General features: G+C 40.9%; 3 protein-coding genes and 2 non-coding genes across 9 annotated transcripts in view; 2 read left to right on the plus strand and 3 right to left on the minus strand.

Moving 5' to 3' along the window:
- Nucleotides 1–2,370: 2,370 nt before the first annotated feature.
- On the minus strand, nt 2,371–3,204 carry LOC129182596 (fibroblast growth factor-binding protein 1-like). The gene has a single exon (XM_054778938.1). The coding sequence runs from the start codon at nt 3,202–3,204 to the stop codon at nt 2,482–2,484; it is 723 nt and encodes a 240-aa protein (XP_054634913.1). The 3' UTR covers nt 2,371–2,481.
- A 3,575-nt stretch (nt 3,205–6,779) lies between these two features.
- On the minus strand, nt 6,780–8,395 carry fgfbp2b (fibroblast growth factor binding protein 2b). The gene is made up of 2 exons (XM_054779562.1): nt 7,631–8,395; nt 6,780–7,103 (listed from the first exon to the last, which is right to left on the minus strand). The coding sequence occupies exon 1, from the start codon at nt 8,354–8,356 to the stop codon at nt 7,637–7,639; it is 720 nt and encodes a 239-aa protein (XP_054635537.1). The 5' UTR covers nt 8,357–8,395; the 3' UTR covers nt 6,780–7,103; nt 7,631–7,636.
- Nucleotides 8,396–17,321: 8,926 nt separating this feature from the next.
- prom1b (prominin 1 b) overlaps nt 17,322–26,159 on the minus strand; it is a 44,172-nt gene continuing 35,334 nt past the window's right edge. For 3 of the 5 annotated variants that reach the window (XM_054778076.1, XM_054778077.1, XM_054778073.1), the window contains 3 exons: nt 25,970–26,085; nt 22,299–22,396; nt 17,322–18,185 (listed from right to left, as the gene is read on the minus strand). In XM_054778076.1, coding sequence (XP_054634051.1) covers nt 22,327–22,396; nt 25,970–26,085 — 186 coding nt within the window. In that variant the 3' untranslated portion in view covers nt 17,322–18,185; nt 22,299–22,326. Of the gene's footprint in view, nt 18,186–22,298; nt 22,397–22,427; nt 22,635–25,969; nt 26,086–26,159 lie in introns of those variants that run through there. The other 2 variants (XM_054778075.1, XM_054778074.1) reach the window with 2 other exon arrangements.
- trnak-cuu (transfer RNA lysine (anticodon CUU)) lies at nt 23,580–23,652 on the plus strand. Its single transcript has one exon. It is a non-coding gene; the product is annotated as a tRNA-Lys (tRNA).
- trnak-cuu (transfer RNA lysine (anticodon CUU)) lies at nt 23,865–23,937 on the plus strand. Its single transcript has one exon. It is a non-coding gene; the product is annotated as a tRNA-Lys (tRNA).

A 26,159-nucleotide genomic window follows, 5' to 3' on the forward strand; every position in this document is an offset into this window, starting at 1 on the left:
TGTAAAAAGGCGCTTTATGAAAGTAAGTACACTGGCTTGTATTCATTTACAGCGCAGCCTGACCCATCCAATATGGCGACGACGTTGACGTATCTCGCAGCAGTGGACAAACCACTGATCTGTATAATATATCTGGATAGCTCATTGGCGCCATACGCGGCCGCCATATTGCTACTCGCAAGAAACACTTCTCGACAAGCTTTTGCATTTGTGGTGAACTTATTTTATTAATTCGAATTGCCTTAAGATGCCTGCATGTGCAGCTATTACTGAACAAATCTCCAGTTCAAAGGCTGTGGACGAACATTTCACCTGTAAGTATGATTGAAATGTAGATTTATGATCGATAATTTAAGGGTTTTGCACTGTCGATCTCTCAGATATTTTCGATCGTGTAAAATTCCTCTGATTAGATGTATGTCCAGAATTGATACGTTTATATAGCTCTATAATAGCTAAATAGCAGAAATGTACGTACTTTTTTGTTATATCATGATATATGTATTTCTTTAAGGGACGAAGGTGGCGTTACTTGAAGGAATGGGAGAATCTCCCCGCTTTTTAATTTAAAATATAAATGTTCTGCGAGCCTCTTCATCTGCTTTGTACACTATGAACGCTGTGCGAATGTAGTCGAGATGTGAGTAGTAAGATACGCCATCTTACTACTCTGTGGCTTCAGCGGCTTGCACGGGCGGGTGTGACGTACGAGCTATCCAGATATATAATACAGATCAGTGGGACAAACCCACTCCATGCGGCGTATGTCTATGTACACACTCCCTTGTATCCACAATGAGGTCCCTCTGGTGGCCCGGCAGCGGTCAGCCCATCGGCCAATGAACGTCTCTGCTTGAAGCAATGGATTGTGGGTTCGACTTAAAATAGTATTTATTTCTTATTTTAAACTCGTATTGGTATTTGTCTTGCATATTTGAAAGCTACCTTTGAGTGTTGGTTGTTGTGTGATAAGTTTGTAAGGTAAGGTTGTTAAATGAACCCGTGAGTCAAACTTAGCCTCATGAGTGTACTGACTCGTCTTCCCGACAATGGCGACGTTTGTCTCCAAAACTCCACAGACAGCTGTTGCTACACTGACCTAACTCTCTACGAACCTCTCCGGCTCGGAGAAAACAGTTGGCTGGATAGGTGATAACTATGTAAAAGTTCGTCTCTGCTATTTGTGACCAGCGGAGAAGCATATGAAGTTTTTTTTTAAGTGTAAAAAACACACACAAGCGAGCGAGTTGCCGAGACTGCCATCTAAAGCGCCATGTTTCTCACGACACTGGTACAAGCATGGTTGCCATCGTTTCAGTAAGAAAAGTAGCTATTGGCTGTCGAGAAGGCGCTAGTTGACGTCATATTTTGATTTACATATCATTTGCATGATGTAAAATGCTGTAGGAAAAAAGCATTTCTACTTAGGAGAGACAAAAATGTAGAGTAAAACCACCTTAATTACCTTTTAGAATTACAAATAAACTTGATTATTGGCTTGTCAATTTAAAATTGGCCATAATTTCATCAAACTATAATGATATTTTATCTCGGCCAGCGGCTCTCAAAGTTTTCCCATCACACGTTGGCTATTTGACTTTTTTACATGAGCACAACTGAACAACTAATAACAGATTATTTGTGTTTATTTGATGGCTCGCATTACATGACTCCGTGTGCTTCGAGAGTAGCACCCTCTTCTGGTGAATATATGTAATAGCAACTGGGCAATTGGGTTGGAATGTTGCCAGGTTGGCGACAAAATCTCCAAGTTGGCAACACGAAGTATAAGTCTTGTGTGTGTCATGTTCTTATTGCTGGAAGAATTTATACCGGTATAGAAAAATGACGGCCCAGCCTGACTGATGACAAATTCATACATGCTGGCAGGTTTGCACTAATATTAAAGTCCTCCCCGCCTCTCACGTCCCCTCGGACAGTACACCGCGCCTACCCGGGGGGCCCCTCCCCACTACAGCCATGACGGACGCACGTGTCACCCGCATCACTCCCGTAGCCTCAAAGTAGTGACGGGCAGTATCAATAAGATCGATACTCCATACACGAGGAGCAGCGTAGCCACTTGTTGCTAGGCAGAATTCAAAGGGCTCAATCACCAACTGCCCCCAAGGCCAATGAAATCAATGTGTTGCGGCATTCTTAACCAGACAAACCCCAAAATGGGATTTATTATGAAACCTGAAAACAACAGACATGACATTTTAGCGAGCAAGCAGACCACGTGGCTGCCTGTTGCGAGGCAGACTTCCGAACAATCACGATGGATGTTGTTTGCTAGACAGACACATGCGTGAGAATGAGCCCAAAAACAGCGTTTGGGATTATGAGAAGTTTATTGATACACTTTGACGTACAATAGAAATTCTACTCTGTATTAAATATCAAATCCATATTGGAAAGAAAGACTGCTGTGTGTTTCCAAGAAAGCAAGCAGAGAAACATCATCAAGCAGCGAGTGTCCTAACAGGCGTCCTTCTGCAGGACAGACATGAAGAAGGTGCACAGGTTGGCCCAGGTGCTGCCGCAGTACTCCTCCGCCCGCCTCTGGGTCTCGGGGCAGGGCGTGGGTCCGAGCGGGCCCGCCGTCACGGAGCCGGGGCGAGTCGGGCCCGGCAGGAGATCGATCCCTCCGGACTGTGCGGCGCTGACGGAGCTGCTGATGTCCAGCCTGAAGTGAGCGTCACGGGGGGCTCGCTTGCACGCGCTGGCCCTCACCGGCGCCGTCTCATCCAGGCACACGCTCGCCTTCAGCCTCTTGAAGGAGCGCCCCACCTGCTTCCAGAAGCTCTTGGGGTCGGAGCGGTAGGCCGGGCAGCTCTGCGGCCTCCCCTCGTAGGCGCACTCCATGTCGGTCACCCCGCCGTGGATGCGCGCCACCGGGTCCTCGCACTTCACCGACACCCTCACCTTGTCTTGGTCTCGGTCGCGCTCTCGAGCCACCCAGGTGCACTTCATGGTGCCTTGGAGGCGGAACTTCCCCCGGCCGCCCGCCGCCAAAGCCACCCCGGAGGCGAGCGCCAGGAGGGACGCGAGCAGCAGAGTTTGTTGAAGCATTTTCAACGTGTGGAGCAAGTAAGCGAGCGTGGAGATGATCAGCACGATGTCCCAGGCGTGTTGTGGGGCCCCTCTGTGGGGCTCACACACTGCTTTTCGTAGGCTGCCGCACGTTACACGCCCACACATGAGTCACCCACGCCTTCCCGCCGCTTGTTATTTCCACATGAATGCATAAGAGTAGGGGGCGTGGCTTTGCAGGGACATGACGGGACAAAGAACCAGAGAACCCGCGGGGTTCCGTGTGTGGGAACCAGCTTCCTGGGTCCTCGTGAGTCACAGTGACGGAAGAAGAGACAAAGCGGACGTGTTTCCGCACGTCCGTGTCATCTTACTTATTTCATTATCTCCAAACATGACACTACATGCTGTACATATATTTGACCTTGTGTCCTTCTTGTATATGCTGTGTGGGGGCCATGACACCTTTGGCCCTCAGTTTGGAAGGACAGAGCGTTGGCTGGCGTGTGCCCATGAATCCTGCCTAGCAACAAGGGTGTCACGTGACAAGGAATCACATCTGACAATATATATTCTCGAAAACAGTAGCATTCATTTGGAACACTAAAAAGCCGAGGTTGAGACTTGGGTTAGTGTACCGCCCGCATGAAAGAGGAGGACAACAACTTCCAGATTTAAGATGGTATTACTGGCCTGTGCAGTTCCTTTTTCATCATGGTTATCTATTGAGCAAGCATCAGTACCAAATCTGCCCCAGTTGGCCAAACCAAAGCTCTGAGTCCTTTCTTGAAGAATACCATCTGTGTTTGGTATTAAGCTCATCAGCGTGTCAGCAAGACACCCCTCAAAAAAGGTGTTGTAGGAAAGTTGGTGATTTGTACATGAACAGTCAATTACTTACATTTGAAGAATACCAAATCCCAGAAAACACATTTTTTTATACAATACTTGCAGCTCAGACAGTTTATATCTTCAAAATGCAGACATATTAACCTAGAACCCGCTACTTCTCATTTGGAACATCTTGCAATCTTAAGGGTAAGGCTCACATGTCTTAGTTTAAGCTTTGGTACCTTATGATGAGGAATTCTCCACCGACAAGTTAGTTAGAGGCGTGGAACTCTGATTTTGAGGAGAGCATGTCAGAGGAAGATTGGAACAGTGCGTGTCTCAAAGCCCAAAAACAAACCATCAACACAAAAATGAGGTTACTGTGTTCCCTCGCTACATTTTGCAATTCTAGATTTTTTAAAAGTGTAATTTTGCATATTTTTTTAAAAAGCATATGAACGCGTATTGTGGTCTGCGTCCTTGTGGTGCATTAGAGTGATCTATTGGTGCTCTGTTGTATGTGTCTGTTATTGTATTTACTACTGCTACCACTAGAGGGTGTTGTATGCTCATGTGAGAGTTGACTAGCATGCAGCTCCACCTCGCTGTGTGTTTACTACCTGTACAGCATATTAGGAAGCCACAGCTGACAATAGAGCCACAGTCATTGGCTAAGGGAGAACCCGCCCATTGTGTTCTGCGTCTCTAGCAAACTAGCTAACTGTGTGAGCTGCTTGCTAACCGCCAGTAAACAATAGAAGAAGAAGCAGTTAACCGGCCAAATGAACCTTTGGTTCAAGGAGGAGGACGACGGAATGGGCAATATGTTTGAACAAGGATACACAAACGCTACGGCCGAACGGACGAAGCACGGTCAAGAGGCGTGAATAGCACGAGTCACTTAATCATTTTTTGGGCCCAATAATTGAATTCATTGGGCGAGAGCAGCCTTTCTCAGCGGTGGAAATTGGCCAAAGTCTACTAAAGAAGTTGTCTCATCGTTTGGACGTTTCTGGAGCTGTCTTCAAAAAGTAAGTCAAATATGTTTTTGTCGAAATGAAGGTGATTTTATGGTTCCTTTTTTCATAGCCAGTAGCAGGGGGACAGCTAGGAATTCTGGGTCCCATGAAAAACACCACGTTACCCCCCACCCCTCATGGTGTGAATGCCCTCAAGGGTAATAGTGTATGATCATTCAGTTTTTTCCTAAAGTTCACAGATTTTCCTTTGATCTTAATAACTGTGATTTCCTTTGATGTGAATTACTCCACTACTTCAACATTTTTCAACATCAAATCGTTCAGCACAATTAAGGATATCTATTTTTCACATTTAAACAAATCAGATTTTTCCGTAAATTCCCATTTTTTTCTTAAGGATATTCCTTTGATTGGCCGCACGGTGGTCTTGTGGTTAGCATGTTGGCCACACAGTAACAGTCTGGAGATGGGGAAGACCTTGGTTCGATTCTCCCTTGGGCATTTCTGTGTGGAGTTTGCATGTTCTCCCCGTGCGTGTTTGGGTTTTCTCCGGGTACTCCGGTTTCCTCCCACATTCCAAAAACATGCATGTTAGCTTCATTGGAGACTCTAAATTGTCCATAGGTATGAATGTGAGTGTTTGTCTATATTTGCCCTGCCATTGGCTGGACACCAGTCCAGGGTGTACCCCGCCTGTCGCCCAAAGTCAGCTGGGATAGGCTCCAGCATGCCCCCGCGACCCTAATGAGGATAAGCGGTATAGAAAATGGATGGATGGATATTCCTTTGATCGTAATTAAGATTCAAGATTCAAGAGTTTTATTGTCATATGCATAGTAAAACAGGCAGTTATACTATGCAATGAAAATCTTATTCTGTTCATTCTCCCAAGAAAAGAAAGAAAACACAAGAAAAAGAATAAGAACATAAGAAACATATATACCAATAAATTAAGCAACAACAACAGAGAAACATTAATACAGATAAATAATACAAATAAATGAATAAATAAATAAGTAAATAAATAAAAGTACTATGAGTGTGTTCATGTGTTGCGTGCGGCGTGTGTGAGTGCTTCGTTGAGAAGCCTGATGGCCTGCGGGTAAAAGCTGTTTGCCAGTCTTGTGGTATATGTCATAGTCTTGAATACTCTTATACGTCACATGTAATTTGTATTCCTTTTTTTCCTTTTATTATTTCTTTTTTTTGCTTATTTTTGTTTTTCCCCCACCTCATCAGCCTTGGGCATTCACATGCAAAGTATTTTTTGAGTCCCTTGGCAGTCGTAGGACCTTGGAATAGTCCCGGCTTTTCTCCTTCATACGGCACCCCTGGCCAATAGCACAAAAATGTATAATTAATCCATGTGATTGGTATCGCTATCGGCTGATTTCAGTCCCACGTGATCGGAATCGGCAGCATAAAACCCTGATGGGAGCATCCCGAGTGTAAACCTTTGCCGGACTATATTAAGCAATGGGGTGCTCAGTGTTTTGGCAATTTTTCTATCAATAAAGATTGTCAATAGAAACCAAGTTGTCTTTTGTCTATTTTATTGCCAAAGCCTTGACAATAATCCAGCAGAGAGGACATTCAATGCTGGAGAGTGCCCACTGGAGAGTGCCCAGAGACAAAGGAACCCATAACTGGCTGGCCAAGGTCACCTACCAAGATCACCTACACTACATAAGACGTGGAGTCGGGAGTCGTGCGTTGTGTCATGTTTCTGCTTTTCTGTTTTTTTTTCTTCAAAAATGTGTGAAAATTAATAGAGATATTGTTTTAAACGTGCACATTTATTGACACGTCGGACCACCACATTTATTTTTCATACAAAAGTTCTGCTGTACTCCAGGATGTTTCCAGGTGAAGAGGTCAAGCTGACTGACTGGCTGTGCAATAATCACCAATGTAATACACGCACGTACACAGGCGCCCACAGTGTTGCTGCCGCACAGTGACTGGTGTGTTTAGCTGTGCTCGAGTGTTTTCTTTGCCGCAGCTCTCCATGTTAACAACTTCCCGCACGAGCCAGACTGCAGACATGTCGCTGTTGCGGGCGGCGGCGTGCAGCACCAACAAGGCCCCCTTTGAACGCACCACACGAAAAAAAACAACAGCAAAGCACACAGCAGAATGACAAGTGGCGGTTGACATTTTTAGTTTGTACAAAACACTTTATTGACTTATTCATGAATGATGATGATCTCAAATCCACGTGAAGTCCAGGTTGGACACTTCTGTAATCCTTCACACCTGAAACAACAGCAAAAAAGTCACTTGATGGACAAAAAGACACTCTTGAAAATAGATTTCAGCTCCATAGGACGAATAAACACAATATATTTCCACTGTTTTGTTTGATAGGGCCCTGTTTATTAAAATTCCGTCTGCAGTAAAAGCACTACCCCACTAGGTGGTGGTGTTGTCCTGTTTGCTCTGTACTGTGAATTTCCTATGGGGCAGTTTGTTTACTTATTGTTGTCATGATTTTGAAAAATCTGCTGGCGAGTTAAACTATTGGTACATATTTTAGACACGACATAAAGGCAATGTTGATAATAACATTGAATGAATGAATTATTATTCACGGTAATAAAATCACACATAAAATGTGAAACGTAAAAATGACTTATAAAAAATACTTTGTAACTCTGCCTAGCAACAAGCGGGCTGCACAAAAAGAGGAGAAACTCTGCTGAGCAAGCTAAAACATACATATGGTATTGTTTGATAACAATACCAATATGAGTTGTGATAAATGACAGTAATGAGCGCATGACCTCTGTTTAGTTGTGGAACCAGCCAAGAACGTAGGAGCAGATTCCTTGGAAGCTCTTCCAGCAGTACTCGGAGGCCATGCGGGAAGCTTTGGATTCGGGCAGCTCCGTGGGCCGGGCACTGGTCTTTGCAGGCTTGGGGGTGGTCCTCCTGGTCTGGGGGACCTTTCCCGGATGAGGTTTGACGGGCTGAGGCCTGAGCGGCTTCTGGGTTGTGGCGGGCTTGGACTGGGCGGGCGCCGCCGGTTTGCGCAGGGGCTCCTCGACCGGCTTGGAGGGTTTGGAGATGGCGGTCCTGGGCCAGGCGGACAGGAAGGTCATCTGGACGTCCTCGGGGTGTTTCTTGCACATGGGCGGCCGGTAGATTTTGGCGCCCTGGCAGGCGTGGCTGAGCTTCCTGAGCTCCCACATCATCTGGGTGAAGTAGTGGCGAGGGTTGAGGCTGTAGGCGCGGCACAGGTTGGGCTTCCCCCGGAAGTCGCAGTAGTAGGAGCGCCCCGCCGTCTGGCCCTGGCTGGGACCTTTGCAGGACACGCGCAGGCGGGTGTAGTCCCCGGCCCCTGACACCACCATGGTGCACGAGTCCTTGGACTTGGTGCTGAAGCGGACAGGCTCGTCCCAGATGCTGCGCTGCCTGTTGTTGTCATTTGCGCTGTTGTTGGTTTGAGTGTCCGACGCACAAACAAATGCCGCCAGGAAGGGGAGGAGGAGGAGCGCTCGGGGCTTCATGGCGTTGGCTGATTACGGGACGTATGTGAGGTGTGATGAAGGCAAAGGACCATAAGTGTCAGAGCGGGTCTTTATAAAGCTCAGGCTCACAAAGATGCCATTCATCAGGTGATGCTCGAGCTCCTCCTCCTCACACCACACACACACACACACAGGGGTAGTGTGATATAGACTGCGACGTGATGGAGGGGGTGTAAATGAGGTTGTGAGGGGTCTGAAGGGCGGTGGACACGTGAAAACGCTTCAAGAATCCCACATAGGAGATTCTTTCACTATTGATGGAGTCCTCCTTTCACACTCGCCCACAACTGCTGTTTGCAAATGTTTTTGTCAACTGCAGAAGTTGCTCCAAAGTATTGCACAAGCTGCCCATAAACTGTATCTGATTTGCATCCCAATTTACACAATTCAAACTCTGTCAGGAAAACCCATCACCGCAAAAGAGCATATTTGATCATGATGGAATTTGTACATTCCATAATGGGCTGCACATAAAGTGCTAATGCTGTAGCGCCCTACCTTTACCTTCGAGCCCTTTCACCTCTTCTTCCTAAATTGACTTTCTCTTTTCCGTGTCTTGTTGACAAAAATGAACTGACACTTAAACTAAACCTCCAAAACTCATATTGACTCACAGTCCTCTCCTTTTATTTTACATGTTAGTTGTGGAATAACACATTTGAGACTCTTGATCCGCCATATCATCAATATATTAACAATGAAATAACTTTTATTATTGAGCAATTCCTGTCCTAATTTTATGACAGACTATCAGGGCCACATTGAATTTTTTTTTGAGATTTCGAGAATAAAGTAATAAGAGAATAAAATCGTAAATGTATGAGAAAAAAGTTGTAATATTATGAGTAAAGTCGTAAATTTCTGAGAAAAAAGTCACATTATGAAAATAAAGTCGTAAATTTACAAGAAAAAAGTTGTAATATTATGAGAATAAAATAGTATATTTACGAGAAAACGTCATAATATTATGAGAATAAAGTCGTACATTTCCGAGAAAAAAGTCGTAATATGAGAATAAAATCGTAAATTTACGAGAAAAAGTTGCAATATTATGAGAGTAAAGTTGTAAATTTACAAGAAAAAACTTGTCATGTTACGGGAGTAAAGACGTACATTTCTGAGAAAAAAGTCATAATATTACGAGAATAAAGTAGTATATTTATGAGAAAAAGTCATAATATTATGAGAATGAAGTCGTAAATGTATGAGAAAAAAGTTGTAATATTATGAGAGTAAAGTCGTAAATTTACGAGAAAAAAGTCGTAATATTATGAGAATAAAATAGTATATTTACGAGAAAACGTCATAATATTATGAGAGTAAAGTTGTACATTTCCGAGAAAAAAAGTCGAAATAGTATGAGAGTAAAGTCTTAATTTCTGAGAAAAAAGTCGTAATATGAGAATAAAATCATAAATTTACAAGAAAAAGTTGCAATATTATGAGAGTAAAGTTTTAAATTCACGAGAAAAAACTCGTAATGTTACGGCAGTAAAGTCGTAAATTTCTGAGAAAAAAGTCGTAATATTCTGAGACAAAAATAGTATATTTACGAGAAAAAGTCGTAATATTATGAGAATAAAGTTGTAAATTTATGAGAAAAAAGTCGTACAATGACCTTTGCCCAAGGCCAAAGGTTACATTAATCCCCCCTTTTCATAGCTGTCTCAGGCAATGCCTGTTACGACAGAGTATTAAAATAATCGGCGATTTTGAGGATAAAATTGTACATATACGACAATAATGTCGTAATATTTACGAGAAAAAACTCGTCATATTACAAGAGTAACGACGTAAATTTACGGGGAAAAAGTCTTAATATTCTGAGAATAAAATGGTAAATTTTCAAGAAAAATGTTGTAATATAACCTTTGCCCAAGGCCATGGATCGGCAACCTTTGGTGTCATGTTCCGCAGGACAGGAATGAGCACTTCCTGTCCTGCGCTCTTACTTTGGCGGGCTGCACTTCCGACTGGGAGGAATCCGCAGCCCAGGTGGTTGCTACGCAGGTGTAGGCAATTAGCGTTTGTGATGTTTAATAGCCCAGCGCCGCCTGGAGTACGGCACTGGCTCAGTGCCTCTGGTCACCTCACATGTGCTGTTATGTAAGAGAACATGACCTGCTGTTACCACGTGGATTGTTTCACAGAGCATTTTCCTCTGGCGCTTTTTGTTTATTCTGTGAGTACCCGCACTAGCCTTATTAAAGACTTTTATTTGCATGCCACCGCCTTGTCTCTGCATACTGGGGGTCAAGCTTCCAACAGCAACCAGTCCGTTGCCAACCCGTGACAAAAGAGCCATTTTTCCTCTTTCAGTAAACATGACATAGCTTACAAACTTGTCAACTTGTTGTAATCTTTTTTAAATGTTACAGCAAGAAAATTCAACAAATAAAAGTGCAGCAAGTGTGCGTGGGCCTACTCTGAAATCATTCAGACGCCTTTTTCAGTGGTTCACGTATTTGTCTAAAATGAAAACAAAATGTAACCAACTTTAACATGAAAAAGCATTTTTGCATGTGTTGTTTGCTCAATAGCGTTTATGCCATCAATAACCATTCTATTGAGCCTGCCCTTGACTGTCTTTGCAGAGGGAGCCATTCATTTAATGAATTATTTAATTTGATGAGAATAGATGCTGATACTTTATGAACGATTCTTTCACGTGCTCTCCATCTGTGAAGGCTTTCCCCTCCTTACAATCTCACATGCAGCCCAGTGTTGCCAACTTGGCCATTTTCTCGCTAAACCTGGTGACTTTCCAAACCCTCCTGGTGATTTATTTTCCCAAAAGCGACTGGCGACAAACGTAGGGACTGGTATTTGGAGACGGAAAAGTGAAACGTATTGTTGTGCCCCGCCTCACAGCAGTCACAGGCGGGGTGACACCGCCTCTCCCGCAGTCACCACCTCGGCGATTAGCGTGTCATGGGCTCCCAACACGAAGCTACAGCGCGCTTCTCGTTATGAAACATATTGCTATGCTCTCGTAAATTCTATACTTTTATTTACCTGTGCAGTAACTTGCTTCACACTCGGTCAACTTTTTTCTCGCCAGTGAGACTCACCCACTGATCTGTATTATAAATCTGGCTAGCTCATTGGCGATGACTTGTGAAGCCACACGGCCGCCATATTGCTACTCGCAAGAAACACTTCTCGGGCAAGCCTTTGCATTCGTGGTGAACTTGTCACGAAGGGGTTGCTACTGTCGAAGACTTGACCCCCGGTATGCAGAGAGGAGGCGGCAAAGTGCAAACAGTGCAAAAATAAAAGTAATTTTAGTGCACAAGACAACAAAAACAAAACCAAAAGTGACAGAGAAAAAGCTCTGTGGGAAAAATGATACAAAAGTAATACAAACATAAGTGTCAACGGCGCTGGTCTTTTAACTGTCACTGATGAATATTGACCGCAGCTGTGCGGCTACCAGGCGTGGAGTGGCAGTCCCTCCCTGGCGCAGGACAGGAAGTACACGCTCCTGTCCGGTGTAGCGTGACAGAACTTCTTTTATTAATTCGGATTGGACACAAATTTCGACTTAAAATGCCTGCGTGTGCAGCTATTAACTGCACAAATCGCCAGTTCAAAGGCTGTGGACGAACATTTCACCTGTAAGTATGATTGAAATGTAGATTTATGATTGATCATTTAAGGGTTTTGCACTGTCCATCTCTCAGATATTTTCGATCGTGTAAAATTCCTATGATTAAATGTCCAGAATTGATACGTTTATATACTGTAGCTCTATAATAGCTCAGAGGAAATGTACGTACTTTTTTGTTCTATCATGATATATGTATTTCTTTAAGGGACGAAGGTTGCGTTACTTGAAGGAATGGAAGAATCTCAGTGCTTCCATGATGCTTACCAGGCATTGTATACAGTGCAGTTAGCAAGCCAGTTTGCATACAATTGACCCGGCATGACCCTTCATTTAGATAAACTACTATTTTTTTTTTGCTGCTGAATGACTGGCGTAAAAGGATTCATTCATATGATATGTTCTGGAAAATAATATTACTGAACATGCATACCGGGATGTTTGAGATTGCAAACGTATTGTCTTACCCAAAGCATATGGTTTTGTTTCAGTGTTGTTGTTTTTTCCTGTGTGTGTTTATGGTTATTACACATTATGGTTACCACATATTTGTCACGCCGTGAACTTGGTTGGACCCAAAAAGGCAGACAAGGAGGGTGGTGTCAAAAAAGAATTCCTTTAATAGTTCGCTCACCACAGCAAGAAAGAAGAAAAAAAGGGGTAACAACAAAAATCTATGGTGCAGGGCAAACAGTAACAAAATAGCACCACGAAGAAAGGGAACTGAACATAAAGACTACCAAACTCCAAACGGGAGGGCTAACTGGGAGAAGCTACCGAACTGGCAGGAAGGCAATAAAACAAGACAGTATATATATCTACCGTGTAAGTTAAAGATGAAGACGGGCAGCAAGAAGGCGTCTGGGAAGATGATGATGATGGCTTGTGGCGTGAGTCCCTGAAGGCCAATCAAACGACGCCTTCCTGCTGCCACAGGTGTGAATATAAAGAGGCAGCTCTGATGAGGAACACCTGTGGCTCGTTCGGTAGCTTCACCCATCAAGGTGGCCCTACAATGAGAAACACCTGAGAAACCAAACTCAAAACAAACAGAGACCAACAAGTAGCTCACCTGCAGCACCAGAGTGGTGTCACTGCAAAGCGTGACAGTATTATTCCTGTGGTTTTTGTTCAAATATATTTCTATATCAGAAAAGAGGTTATTTCTATTTCATAACACAAACAAAAAAATCAGCAAAATGTTAAATGATTTTAAAACTTGCCCAAAGTCACTCTCTTTGATGATTCATATTTTGTACAGATGAGAGCATAGTGAATTGTATGAAAGTAAGAAAAAAAAGTAAAGGATCATGACCATGGATTTTAGTGGAAAAAAGGGATGGGATATGCAGTTCAAATGAAAATCTCTTTCTCGAGGAGTAAAAGTATGCATTACTGTAGGGGAGTGCTGAGCCAGGGTGCATGTTCTGCGAGCCTCTTCATGTGCTTTGTACGCTATGTACGCTGTGCCAATGTAGTCGCGATGTGAGTAGTAAGATGGCGTCTCTTTGGCTTCAGCGGCTTGCACGAGCGGGTGCGACGTATGAGCTATCCAGATATATAATACAGATCAGTGGACTCACCGCACACACTAGCCTAACTCCGCTTCCCTTGCTCATCCAATTAGCAGTCAGAACGCACTATAGATGCATTCATGGACTTGCGGTGAGTCGGATATTTCAAATTCTTTTAAAAAATGCACTTTCCCCTATTTTGGTGTTAAAAAAAACACAGAGCTCAGCAAAGGCAGCCGCAACTAGGAGGCTGAAGGCATGCAGGTTGCCGACCCCTTCCCAAGGCTATTTTTGCCATTTTTACTGTTTTTTTTCTCCAAATTTTCCAACTATTTCAACTTTCTCATAATTATGACTTTATTCCCATAATATTATAACTCCCCCCCACCTTAGGATTCCAAACACATCAACTTGATTTTGTTTGTTTGTCATTATATTAGCGATTTTACAAAAGAACTTATTTTTTCTTTAGTATTTCAGTTCTACGCTACAAAAATGTCATTGTTTTTGGTCACATTAGGAAATTATTCTCGTAAAATTGCCACTTTTTTCTCTTAATATTTTGACTTTATTCTCATAAAATTACAGCCATTTTTTATTATTTATTTCTGCTGGGTTTTTCTTTTTTTCAAATTTCCCAGGGGTATAGGGGTTGTTTTGAGGAGCAGTACCTCACATTAGTTTGCAGTCGCTTATCTTTGATAAGGCAAGCTAATGCTTGGACTCCCATAATGATCCTAAATCTCTCACTTATGGCTCCAAGTAGAAGGTAGTGCGCACCTCCGGCCATACCCCGGGACCTTGCCTCGACTGGCATGCTAAACTAAGTGAGGGGGGTCTGCCTCCATTGGAGGTGGACTGAGGGATGCCACCCTCTCCAAGTGCATGAAGACTGGATCTGGTGAACGGGACAGAGGAACCAACATGGTCAATGGCCCAGGAAGCGAGAAAAGGAAGAGTAGAAGCACCAGCAGAGTGTGTGGCACACTTGAGCATTGTCTTGGAAAAAAAGAAAGACAAATGGTCGGCTACCTCAGAAAGGATACCCCTGCGGGTTCGGGGTGGAGAATAGGCCCGCTGTACTCCCAGCAGGTCGTAAGAGGCGACTAAGTGGGACGGTCTGTTTGCTGTGGACTGCGACCCGTGTCGGTGGAGAAAGGGATCCTGGTGATGGAGTGGATGGTGAGACTGCGGTCCTCCTGAAGCAACACATCACTTTGGCCCTGAATTCATCTAGTCGGGTGGTTATATAGGCCTGGATATAACCAATCGGCTGGTGGTGTTTAGCCCTAAAATACAACTAAAGTAACATAATTAATATTAATTAATATTTACATTACTTCGTAATCTACATAACTGTGAATTAACCATCTTTATCTAGATTTGTATTCTAGAAGGCAGCTGCTCAATCAGGTCAATCGGGGTGTAATTTATTACGTTCAGAGTATAGTACTGTTGTATCCCTGTCGTCAGTATAAGATGTTTTTCCTTATATATACTGCTCAAAAAAATGAGAGGAACACTTGGAAAACACATCAGATCTAAACTGAGGGAAAAATGATGTTGAATATGTTTCCTGATAATAAGTGGGTGATGTATTAGTAACAAAATGATGCCACATCATTTGATAGAAATGAAAATGATCACCCTATAGAGGGGGGAAATCAAAGACACCCCAAAAATGAAAGTGAAAAAATGATGCAGCAGACTGGTCCATTTTGCTAAAATGTCATTGTAGCAACTCAAAATGATTCTCAGTAGTTTGTGTGGCCCCCACGTGCTTGTACGCATGCCTGACAACGTGGGGGCATGCTCCTAATGAGACTACGGATGGTGTCCTAAATAGATAAAGAAATAGCCGTCATTCAATGGAATTGCCGTGGTCTGAAACCAAATTATGAGGAAATAAAGCGTCTTTTGTATGATCACAACCCTTCTGTTATTTGTTTACAGGAAACATTCCTGACGTTGTCTGACAATATATCATTTCAGAATTCTAACATTTTGAACACCTTCAGTAATTCTGTGATAGATGGTAGACCTATCGGAGGCTCCTCTCTTTTAATAAAAAAGGGAACTCCACATGAAATTGTGGATATTCAAAGCAACCTCCAAGCTATCCCAGCTAAGGTAAGACTGCATTGCACCTTTACTATATGTTCAGTGTATGTTCCACCCAGATTGCAACTTTCTCAAACAGAAATGGATAGTCTGGTTGACCAGCTTTCAGAACCCTTTTTATTAGTTGGCGATTTTAATGCCCACAATCCCCTCTGGGGTGGTCAAATTGTAAACAGATTTGGTAATATTGTTGAACGCACGATTGAACATTTTGATTTATGCCTTTTGAACGATAATTCTGCTACTTACCTCCACCCGGCCTCTGGCTCAATGACGACTATTGATTTTTCTATTTGCTCCCCAACAATTTTTATGGATTTTCAGTGGAGCGTCCATAGTGATCAATGTGGCAGTGGTCACTTTCCTATTTTTATGAAACTAGTAAAGTGTTTACCAGGAGAAAGAATTCCAAATTGGCAACTCCACAGAGCCAACTGGAATGCTTTTTCAGAACAATGTTCGCTAAATATAAATCATGAGAAACTCAGAGATACAGAAGATCCACTTATCTTTCTTTCTCGTTCATTACTTAACATAGCTACTAGCACAATACCGAAATCAAGTTCCTCCCCTCGTAGACACAACCCTTGGTTTAATACTGAATGCAAGGAAGCTGTTAAAAGCCGTAAAAAAGCACTGAGGACATTTAAAAAACACCCGAATAATGATAATTTACCAAAATATAAGCAGATACGCGCTAAAGCTCGCAACATCATTAAAAAAGCAAAAAGACAGTCTTGTCAGAATTATGTTTCTAAATTGAATATTCATACGTCTATTCACAAAGTATGGGAAATGATTAGAAAAATAACTGGAAAGTACACAAGTAGTTTCCTATTTAACAAAAGGAGATGGAAATAAATGTACAGGAAGGCCTGACATTGTGAATTTGCTAGCACAGGAATTTGAACATAACTCACCAACGGACCACTGTACCCCAACATTTACAATTTATAAGGATGAAGCTGAAAGTCAGGATCTTCATTTTCTACCAAACAATGAGGAAGATTTATAACTTATTTTTTCTTTAATATTTCAGCTCTATTGGTACTAGAATGACGTTATTTTTCCTCATAATATTACAAGTTTATCTTGGTGAAATTGCAACTTTTTTCTCGTCATACTTTGACTTCATTCTCTTAAAATGACAGCTATTTTTTGTATTTCTGCTGGGGTTATTTTTTTCACATTTTCCAACTATTTCAACTTTCTTCTTATTTCAATTTTCTTCTCATAACTATGGCTTTATTCCCATCATATTATAGCGTGATGAAAATGACAACTTCATTTTGTTTTGTTTGTTTTTTCGCCTTACGCGTCTTAGAAAATAACATATTTGTTCTTGAATATTTTGGCTCTCTGCGACTAAAATGAGACTATTTTTCCTTATAATATTATTCTTACAAGATTAAGACTTTTTGTGGTTATGTGACAACCTTTTTCTATTAATATTTTGACTTTATTCTTGTAGATTTACAGCAGATTTTTCCTTTTCTGCTGTTTTTTATGTTTTTTTCTCGTTAAATGATATTTTTAGAATGTGCTGTGGTGGTAATGTTGTTTTTTTTAAACAACCATGTGCCGCACTGTGGACACCCCTGAAACACGCGCCACCCTCCAAACTTCCAGCTGTGGAGCAGACGTTTCTAAGGAAAAGATCCATTTTTACATTTTTCTTTGGCTTTCATAGCCTCTCACCGGTTTAACCCAAAGCCAAAAAGGAAAATGCTCACGACAAAAACAGACCAAACGTTTTTAATTCATATTCACAACAGTGCCCCGTACAGCTGCGATAATTAACCATGCTAACACGCTGCTCACAACGTTCCCTAAGGTTTTATCATGACAAACGTTGGGGTGAGCTCATATTTCTATTGTTTCTTTCTTTCTTTTGTTGCATTTGTCCAAAAAAAATGATGTTTCTACGCAAACCCAATATTATCTAATGAGCTTTTGAAGTGTCCTTTATGCTACAATAAGCTAAGCTAATCTAAAGTGGATCGCATGGTTCTACTTTCATATTCTTGAATATTCTATATCTGACAGCAGCGTAAAAATGAAACATTGGCAGAAAAAAGTCATCTCTCCCCCAAACTAATCTTATAAAAACTAAGTACGTCATCTACTGAGCCTGAATGATGCTAGCAAGCTAGCTGGCTATGCTCTCACAGAAAAGACAGACATTCTATCTCATCTCTACAAAGAAATGTTTTAGAAAAACAAATATATAAAAAATGTACACGTGTGAGTGGATACATGGAAGTATATACTGTATGACTGTATAAATATTGTATTAGTATTATTATAATTGATGCTGGCGTGGTCTGACGGGCCACATGGGGGTGCGTTCACAACTTTACAGCTCCACATTGTTTTGGACTTCCTTCCCTTTTGGTTGTGGAATCTTTCAATGGCAACTTGAAGAGGAAAACTGCAAGGATCCGGGAAATGGAGAGTCCAAGTCAGAAAGGGGCGGCGAGGCGGTGAATGGGCTTTCTTGTTTGAGTCCTGAAGAAACAAGCGCTTTTACTGTGAAGGACGGCTTCAGTTCCAGGTCTCATGTCCGCTGCGGGGAAAGGAAACATCTTGTTAACGCAGTTGGCCATACGACTTGGAAAAAGTCACGAGTTACTTGTTACTTTCGCCAAAAAGTCAGAGTTGTGATGTTATCAAGACAAGCCCATCAGTAGCGGCCATCTTAGACGATTTTGGCTGATCTTTCAAGGCACACAGAATATTTTGTTGTATGGTTATATAAACATGGAACCTACCAAAAGAAACATAAGACTCCCATCTTTCATCAGAAAAAATAAGTTACTTTCTACCTTTTTCCGTTCTTTAGCAATCAGCAGTAGAACATAGGTAAGTTTCGGGTAAATATCAGTTCCCAACTAAAACAGGGAGCAGCTTTTTGAGAAAGGATTCATTTCAAGCAATCTTTCACTTTGACGCAAATATTTGTTGCTTTTGTGACAACTGAAATATCTAAACAACTATACCAACATAAACACAACAAATGTTTGTTTACATGAAAAAACAATTGATTTACAAATATGACACCACTGACTATTTACAGTTTCCTCTTCTGGTCATGTGTGCTTCTCCTTCCTTGCAAGATGCACTTCTGCCACCTAGTGGCCGTTATGGCCTTAAAGTTGCTCTCAAGGCTAATCCATTGGTGACGGGTTGCATCATCAACTCCTTATGCCTCTCATGCAAAAAACAAAAAAAAAACGTAAAGGAAGTTCAAATATGTTTTTGGGATCGGGCGTTTGGGTTTTTAAAAAACGTAAGACTGAAAGCGTAAAAAAAAAAAAAAGGCAATACTTTCTTCTGCAGGTATTTTGACTTGAATCCCCTCATATTAGAATTTTTTTTGTTCAACTTCATTTTCTAAACATTGTCGATTACGTAATAGTATAACTTGAAAAAAATAGCATGTTTTTCTTAAATGTTTCAAGTCTGTGCTACTAAAATGACATCATTTTTCATCGACTTTATACTTGTTAAATGACAGCTGCTTTTTTCCATTCCACCCCCCCCCAACCATCTCAATGTTCATCTCATAATTCTGACGTTATGTCCAGAATATTTTCACTTTTTTCTCATCTTATTCTGCAACCTCATTTTCTAAAAAAGTGACAACTTTATTCTGTTTTGTTTGTGTCTCATAATTCTGACTGAGTATTAGAAATGCGCTGAAAAAAATCTGAGCTTTAGAGAATAAAAGTCGTAAAATGAGGAGAATAAAAGTAATACATTTTTGAGAATAAATGTGGTAAATGTGGGATAAACTGGTTTAAATACTGACTGAGTGAACCTGGCCTTGGTCAAAGGTCATATTGCAACTTTTTTTCTAGTAAATTTACGGATTTTATTCTCTTTAATTTATGACTTTTTTCTCTGAAATTTAGGACTTTTTATCACATTTACAGCTTTTAATCTTGTAATTTTCTGACTTTTTCTTGTAAATGTAGGACTTTTATTCTCATAAATGTATGGCTTTTAATCTCGTGAATGTACGACTCTTTATCACGTAAATTTATGGCTTTTTCTCATAAATTTATGACTTTTATTCTCATAAATGTGGTAAATAATACTTTTAAATTTAGGACTTTTTTTCTCGTAAAATGAAAATATTTTATCACATAAATTTACGGCTTTTATTCTCGTAAATTTATTACTTTTTATCACGTAAATGTACAGCTTTTATTCTCGTAAATTTAGGACTTTTCCTCATAAATTTATGACTTTTATTCTTGTAAATTTGGTAAACAAGATTTTTACAATTCATGAATAAATTACAATTTTATTCTCATAAATTTACAACTTTTTTTTGTAAATTTATGAGAAAAAAATTCTAAAAATATTATTTACCAAATTATTCTCGTAAATTTAGGACTTTTTCTCATAAATGTAGGACTTTTATTCTTGTAAATTTGGTAAATAATATTTTTAGAATTTTTAATCAATTGAAATTTTATTCTCATAAATTTACAACTTTTTTTTTAATTTAAGAGAAAAAAGTTGTAAATTTACAAGAATAAAATTCTAAAAATATTATTTACCAAATTATTCTCGTAAATGTAGGACTTTTTCTAATAAATGTAGGACTTTTTTTTGTAAATTTATGCCTTATTCTCGTAATTTGTTACTTTTTTGTGTAAATTTATGACTCATTCTCGTAAATTTGGTGATAAATATTTTTAGAATTTTACCCTCAAAATTTAGGACTTTTTTTCTCGTAAATTTACGACCTTTATTCTCCTAAATTTATGCCTTATTCTTGTAAATGTACTACTTTTTATCACATATATGTACAGCTTTTATGCTCGTACATTTAGGACTTTTCATCTCGTAAATATACAACTTTTTTCTCTTAATATTTATTCTCATATCATTATAACTTTTTCTGCAACCTAATTTTCTGTAAATCTTTATTTATTGTTTTCTTTGTTGATCTTAATGTTACAACTTTTAAAAAATCATCTTTTTTCTTTAATATTTCAACTTTATGCTCCAAAATGAGGCTATTTTCCCCCATATTATTCCAACGCTATTCTTGTAAAATTGCTACTTTTTCCTCATTAGATTTCTCTCCATGTATTGACTTTATCCATGCAAAAATGTTGCTAATTGATCCATTTTTGCTGTCGCTGTTTTTTTTTTTTTTTGCTTTGGTGTTCTTGGTAAATAATATTTTTAGAATGTGCCGTATGCTGCAAATGGCCCCTGGGCCGCACTTTGGAAAGCCCTAAGTTACACAGACAGTCCCATTATAACGTGTAGTGTCAAATCTAAAATATATACAGTGGTGTGAAAAAGTGATGTCCCCCTAAAGCTAATAAGTGGTTGGGCCCCCTTAGCAGCAACAACTGCAATCAAGCGTTTGTGATAACTTGCAATGAGTCTCTTCCAGCGCTGGGGAGGAATTTTGCACAATTGTTGTCATTCAGCCACATTGGAGGCTTTTCCTTTTGAAGGTCATGCCACAGCATCTCAATAGGATTCAGGTCAGGACTTGGACTAGGCCGCTCCAAAGTCTTCAGCCATTCAGAGGTGGACTTGCTGGTGTGTTTTGGATCATTGTCCTGCTGCAGAACCCAAGTTGCTTTCAGCTTGAGGTCACCAACATTCTCCTTCAGCAGAATTCATGCTTCCATTTGTCACAGCAAGTCTTCCAGGTCCTGAAGACCATCACACTACCACCACCATATTGGTGGGACACACACCTTCCAAAATGTTATTTTGCCTTTTTTGTCTGGTCAGACCACAGAGTATTTTCCCAAAGGTCTTGGGGATCATCAAGATGTTTTCTGGCCTTAATGTTGTTTTTGTTCAGCAGTGGTTTTGGTCTTGGAACCGTTTTTGCCCAGTGTCTTTCTTATGTTGGAGTCATGAACACTGACCTTAACTGAGGCAAGTGAGGCCTGCACTTCTTTGGATGTTGTTGTGGGGTCTTTTGTGACCTCTCGGATGAGTCGTGGCTGTGCTCTTCAGGTCATTTTGGTTGGCCGGCCACTCCTGGGAAGGTTCACCACTGTTCCATGTTCTGGCCATTTGTGGATAATGGCTCCCACTGTGGTTGGCTGGAGTCCCAAAGCTTTAGAAATGTCTTTATAACCTTTTCCACACTGATAGATCTCAATTCATCTCACTTGTTATGTTACAACAGGGGGGCAATCACTTTTTCACACAAGGCCATGCAGCGTTGGATTTTTTTCCTCCCTTAATAATAAAAAGTTTCATTTAAAAACTGCATTTTGTGTTCAGTTGTGTTGTCATATTTACATTTGTTTGATGATATGAAACATTTGTGACAAGAGTGACAAACAGGCAAACAAATAAGAAGTACATCTATAGAGCACCAAATCTATCAGTGGCGCTCCAGATGTATTAGCGACTGTCCGCCACAGATAAATGAATGTCCGGGAAACACTGCGTAGAAGTCTGGAGGCCCGTGAGAACGCGGTGCAGAGACTTTTCCACATCCGGTGTAAGGTTCTTCTCCTTGTGGCGTCGTCACATCTGAGAGCAAAGTGGTGGACGATGGATGAAGATGAGGAGAAGATGAAGAAGATCCTGACGAAAGGATGCCGGCCTCTTTGTCTGCTGATGCGCCAAAGCCCCTCACAAAGAAACACATTTCTTTTATTGCAAAGGATTGGATTTCCAATACCTCTTGAAGGAGGCGGCGTCACTTTGCATCACCAGCCAAGGCGGCTCGGAGGGGCGGAGGCTCGGGGGAATCGGGTCAGGGTGTCAGAAAAGGGCGAGCTGCATGCACACATACACATATTTTCCCAAATATCATGTACGTTATGCAGGACTCATGGGGATTCCTGCCTTAGTCAGCCACAGCGCAGCACAAGAACGTGAACGCCCGAAGATGATGAAAAGAAAGACAGAAATGGAAAAGACGACGGTGAAGATGAGGCTCCACATCCAAAACGTTTAGACACGACATGCCAAAGAGACAAAAGGTCAAAGTGCAACAAGCCACGGGTAAGTCGAGCTGCAGGGCAAACACGACATGAAGGGAAATCACGCGTGGGAGGGGAAAATGTGACAAAAAGAAAGAAAAGGAGGAAAGAAAAGAAGGAATGATTAACCTGAATTTGATCAAGAAGCATCAACAGCACGAGGCAGGAGCTCAGAAGATCCGATAAAAGAGCTGGATGACGCGTGACGCATTCATCGTATGCATCGAGGTCACTGCCATAAAAGTGACGACATTCAGCTCCAGGACCCGCCAGCTTCTCTCTTCAATTGCCATTGTTCACTCGACACACAATCCAGATTTAGTCCCCAAATATGCCCCACACACATCTGCAGTATAGAATGTATGGCTCCTCACCGCTGACCAACGATCGTGTGAGATGACCTATCGCTGTACAATATCGGTATACAAGTGTAATCCGTCGTAATCACTTCTTCCATATCCCGTTTCCCACAATTCCTGCACTAGCTCTAGTCTCGTTCATGCTCAGAGACCTGGTGGTGAGCTAGATAGGACAGCTCTAGTCTGAGATCCAATCTATTTATTCTGTAAAGGAGGAGGCAGGTCCAGACGGGGTGGTTGGCTCTTTAGTGGTGTCAAATGACGATGGTTAGGGTACAATGGAGTGGGGCCTCTGCCGGCCAACGATGGTGGTCTTGGTGGTATCACCTTTGTTTGCATCCCATTCAGATGTAATGATGATCATGGACCCATCCGAAACCAAGGTGGCTATGCCTTGTTTGTTTCTTAGAGGCTAAAGGACTGTGTATTTTAGGAAGGGATAAAAAGACAGCAGCATTTTATGGGAGAGAAAGGTGGTGTCGTAGACCCCACTACTCTCCACTGTTCAGAGTTGGCTTCCCTTGCTTCTCTTTGAAACCATCCTTCTCCATCCAGGATTTGAAGTGTGGGTAGCGCGTGAAGTGTCAAAAACGTCTGTGACGACTACAGTGCCCACGTGCCCGGCTAGCTCAGTCGGTAGAGCATGAGACTCTTAATCTCAGGGTCGTGGGTTCGAGCCCCACGTTGGGCGCTAAACTTTTGCTGTGTTAAAAGGTTGGGGTGGATAAAAAGAAACACTTATGCGTTTAAACACCTGATACTGATTTCATTAAACGAGGCATAGCCGTTAGCTCCGTAAACACGGCTATCTTGGCAAAAAAAGAATTTAATGAAAATTTTTAACGGGTGAAAAAACATGTGATACGATAGTTTTCAGATGTACATCTCTGCTAGACAGCATCTGCCCGGCTAGCTCAGTCGGTAGAGCATGAGACTCTTAATCTCAGGGTCGTGGGTTCGAGCCCCACGTTGGGCGACACCATTTTCAAATTTGGTTTAACTCTTTGCTTTTTCCCCCCCACTAAACCGTATTGTAGTTTTATTCATCAAACGGATTTAGTTTTAAATGGACTGAATGTACTCAATGACATCACGGTCTAATTTGCGTGATTACATAACCTCGTGCTTTGACAGCTCATCGAACAACAGAACACGAAGTTACTGACTGACAGTTGCATGCAGTATGGGAGCGTGTAATGTACACATCATTATACGTCCAATGTAGGGGTGTCCAAACTTTTTCTCGAATAATGAAAGGATGCAACTTTGATTTTTTGTAAAATACGCTAAGAAGTGATAAATATTTCAATAGAAAACTGCATCTCAGCTTTGAAAAAGCCTATTATCATATCATATCATATCATATCATATCATATCATATCATATCATATCATATCATATCATATCATATCATAGCATTCACTCATTCCTCGCCAGTAAAATGATTATTTTTCCTCAGAACATTGCGAGTTTACTCTTATAAATGTAAGACTTTTTTCTTGTTTGAATATAATATTTTGACTTTATTCTCGTAAAATTACTGCTGTTTTTTTTCCAACCATAATATTGCGATTTTTTTCTTGTAACATTATAACATTCTCTGCAACCAAATTGTCCAAAAATTACAATTTTTTATGTTGTTTTGTTTGTTTCTCATAATATAACAACTTTTTTAAAAAGTATTTTTTCTTAATAATTTCCCCTTTGCACATGTAGATAAGCTAAGAAGTGGTTTATATTTCAAGATAAAAGCGCATCTCAGCGTTGTCATATAGGTGGAAAAGCATATTATTAATATCAACTTCACTCGTTGCTCTTTTTTGCCCATTTTTGCTGTTTTTTTGGTTGCATTTTCCAAACATTTCAACTTTTTCTTGTAAACGTTAATCATTATGACTTTATTTCCGTAATATTTTGACTCGATTCCTGTAATATGACTTTTTGAGCAACCTAATTTTCCAAAAATGACAACTTTATTCTTTTGTTTGTTTCTTATTACAACCACTAAAATTTGTATTTTTTCCTCATAATATTATGAGTTTATTCTCGTAAAACTTTTTTCTCATGGAAATCTAATATTTTGACGTGATTCTCGTAAAATTACGGCTGTTTTCCCCCCCCCAACTATTTCAGCTTTCTTTTTGTAAACTTTATTCCCCAAATATTTAAATTTTATTCTTGTGACATTATAACTTTTTCCGCAACCTAATTCTCCAAAAATGACAACTTCGTACGTTGTTTTGTTTGTTTCTCGTAATATTACAACTTTTTTTTTAAATGTCTTTTTTCTTTAATATTTCGCCTTTTGCACATGTACTGTAGATACGATAAGAATATTATTAATATCAACTTTACTCTTTGCTTGTTTTTGCCCATTTTTGCTGTTTTTTTGGTTGGTTTGACTTTGGTTTTTCAATTTTGGCCGTTTTTTAAAATTGATTTAATTTTCATGTTAAATTATATTTTTAAGACGTTCCGCGGGCCGCACTTTGGACACCCCCGGTCTAATATATTGTTGATAATCGGGCTTCCGATTGGCCGAAATGTGCATGCAAAATGTGTTTTTATGAGCGCAGGCATTTTTTTTTAAACCCCGCTCATTTGGATGGTGGGGGAAATGTGCGTTGTTGAAAATCTCTGTGTTCGTGTGGCACTGCTGCTTGAAAAGAGCAATACGGTCCTTCATGTTCCAGTCTGGAACAGCCTACATGTTTGCTGGTTTCATTTCCATGTAGTAATGGCTTGGTTATGTTATGTGTTAGCTTACTGTGTCATGTGTTGTGTTGTTATTTGACCCGTACCGTGACTCAGGCAGGCGTTCTGTCTAGTGACCCCTTGTCTGTTTGAGCTATGTTGTCAAGCTAGCTGTCGGCTATCGCTTGCACACGCCTCAAGCCAGCCATTGCCTGCAGCTGCACACAAGACGGCTGTTTTGTCCTTCCAGCTCTTGTATTGGACCTCATTATCAGACTGGGCTGTCACTGTGAATATTACGCGGTAGAACTCACTCTTCAAAGACGTCCTCCGTGTCCATCCTCCTGTAGTATTTGGCCAGTTTGATGGAGAAGATGATGCTGGGGATCAAGAGGAAGCTGCACGTTCCCAGACCGAACCAGAACGTGTTCTAGAATAAAAACAACAGAGAAGAAAAAACACTTTTCACGCGCAAAATCCAATTTCATAGTCACAAAACATCTT

Source organism: Dunckerocampus dactyliophorus, chromosome 6 (genome assembly GCF_027744805.1).
Source record: "Dunckerocampus dactyliophorus isolate RoL2022-P2 chromosome 6, RoL_Ddac_1.1, whole genome shotgun sequence".
Classification (NCBI taxonomy): Eukaryota; Metazoa; Chordata; class Actinopteri; order Syngnathiformes; family Syngnathidae; genus Dunckerocampus; species Dunckerocampus dactyliophorus.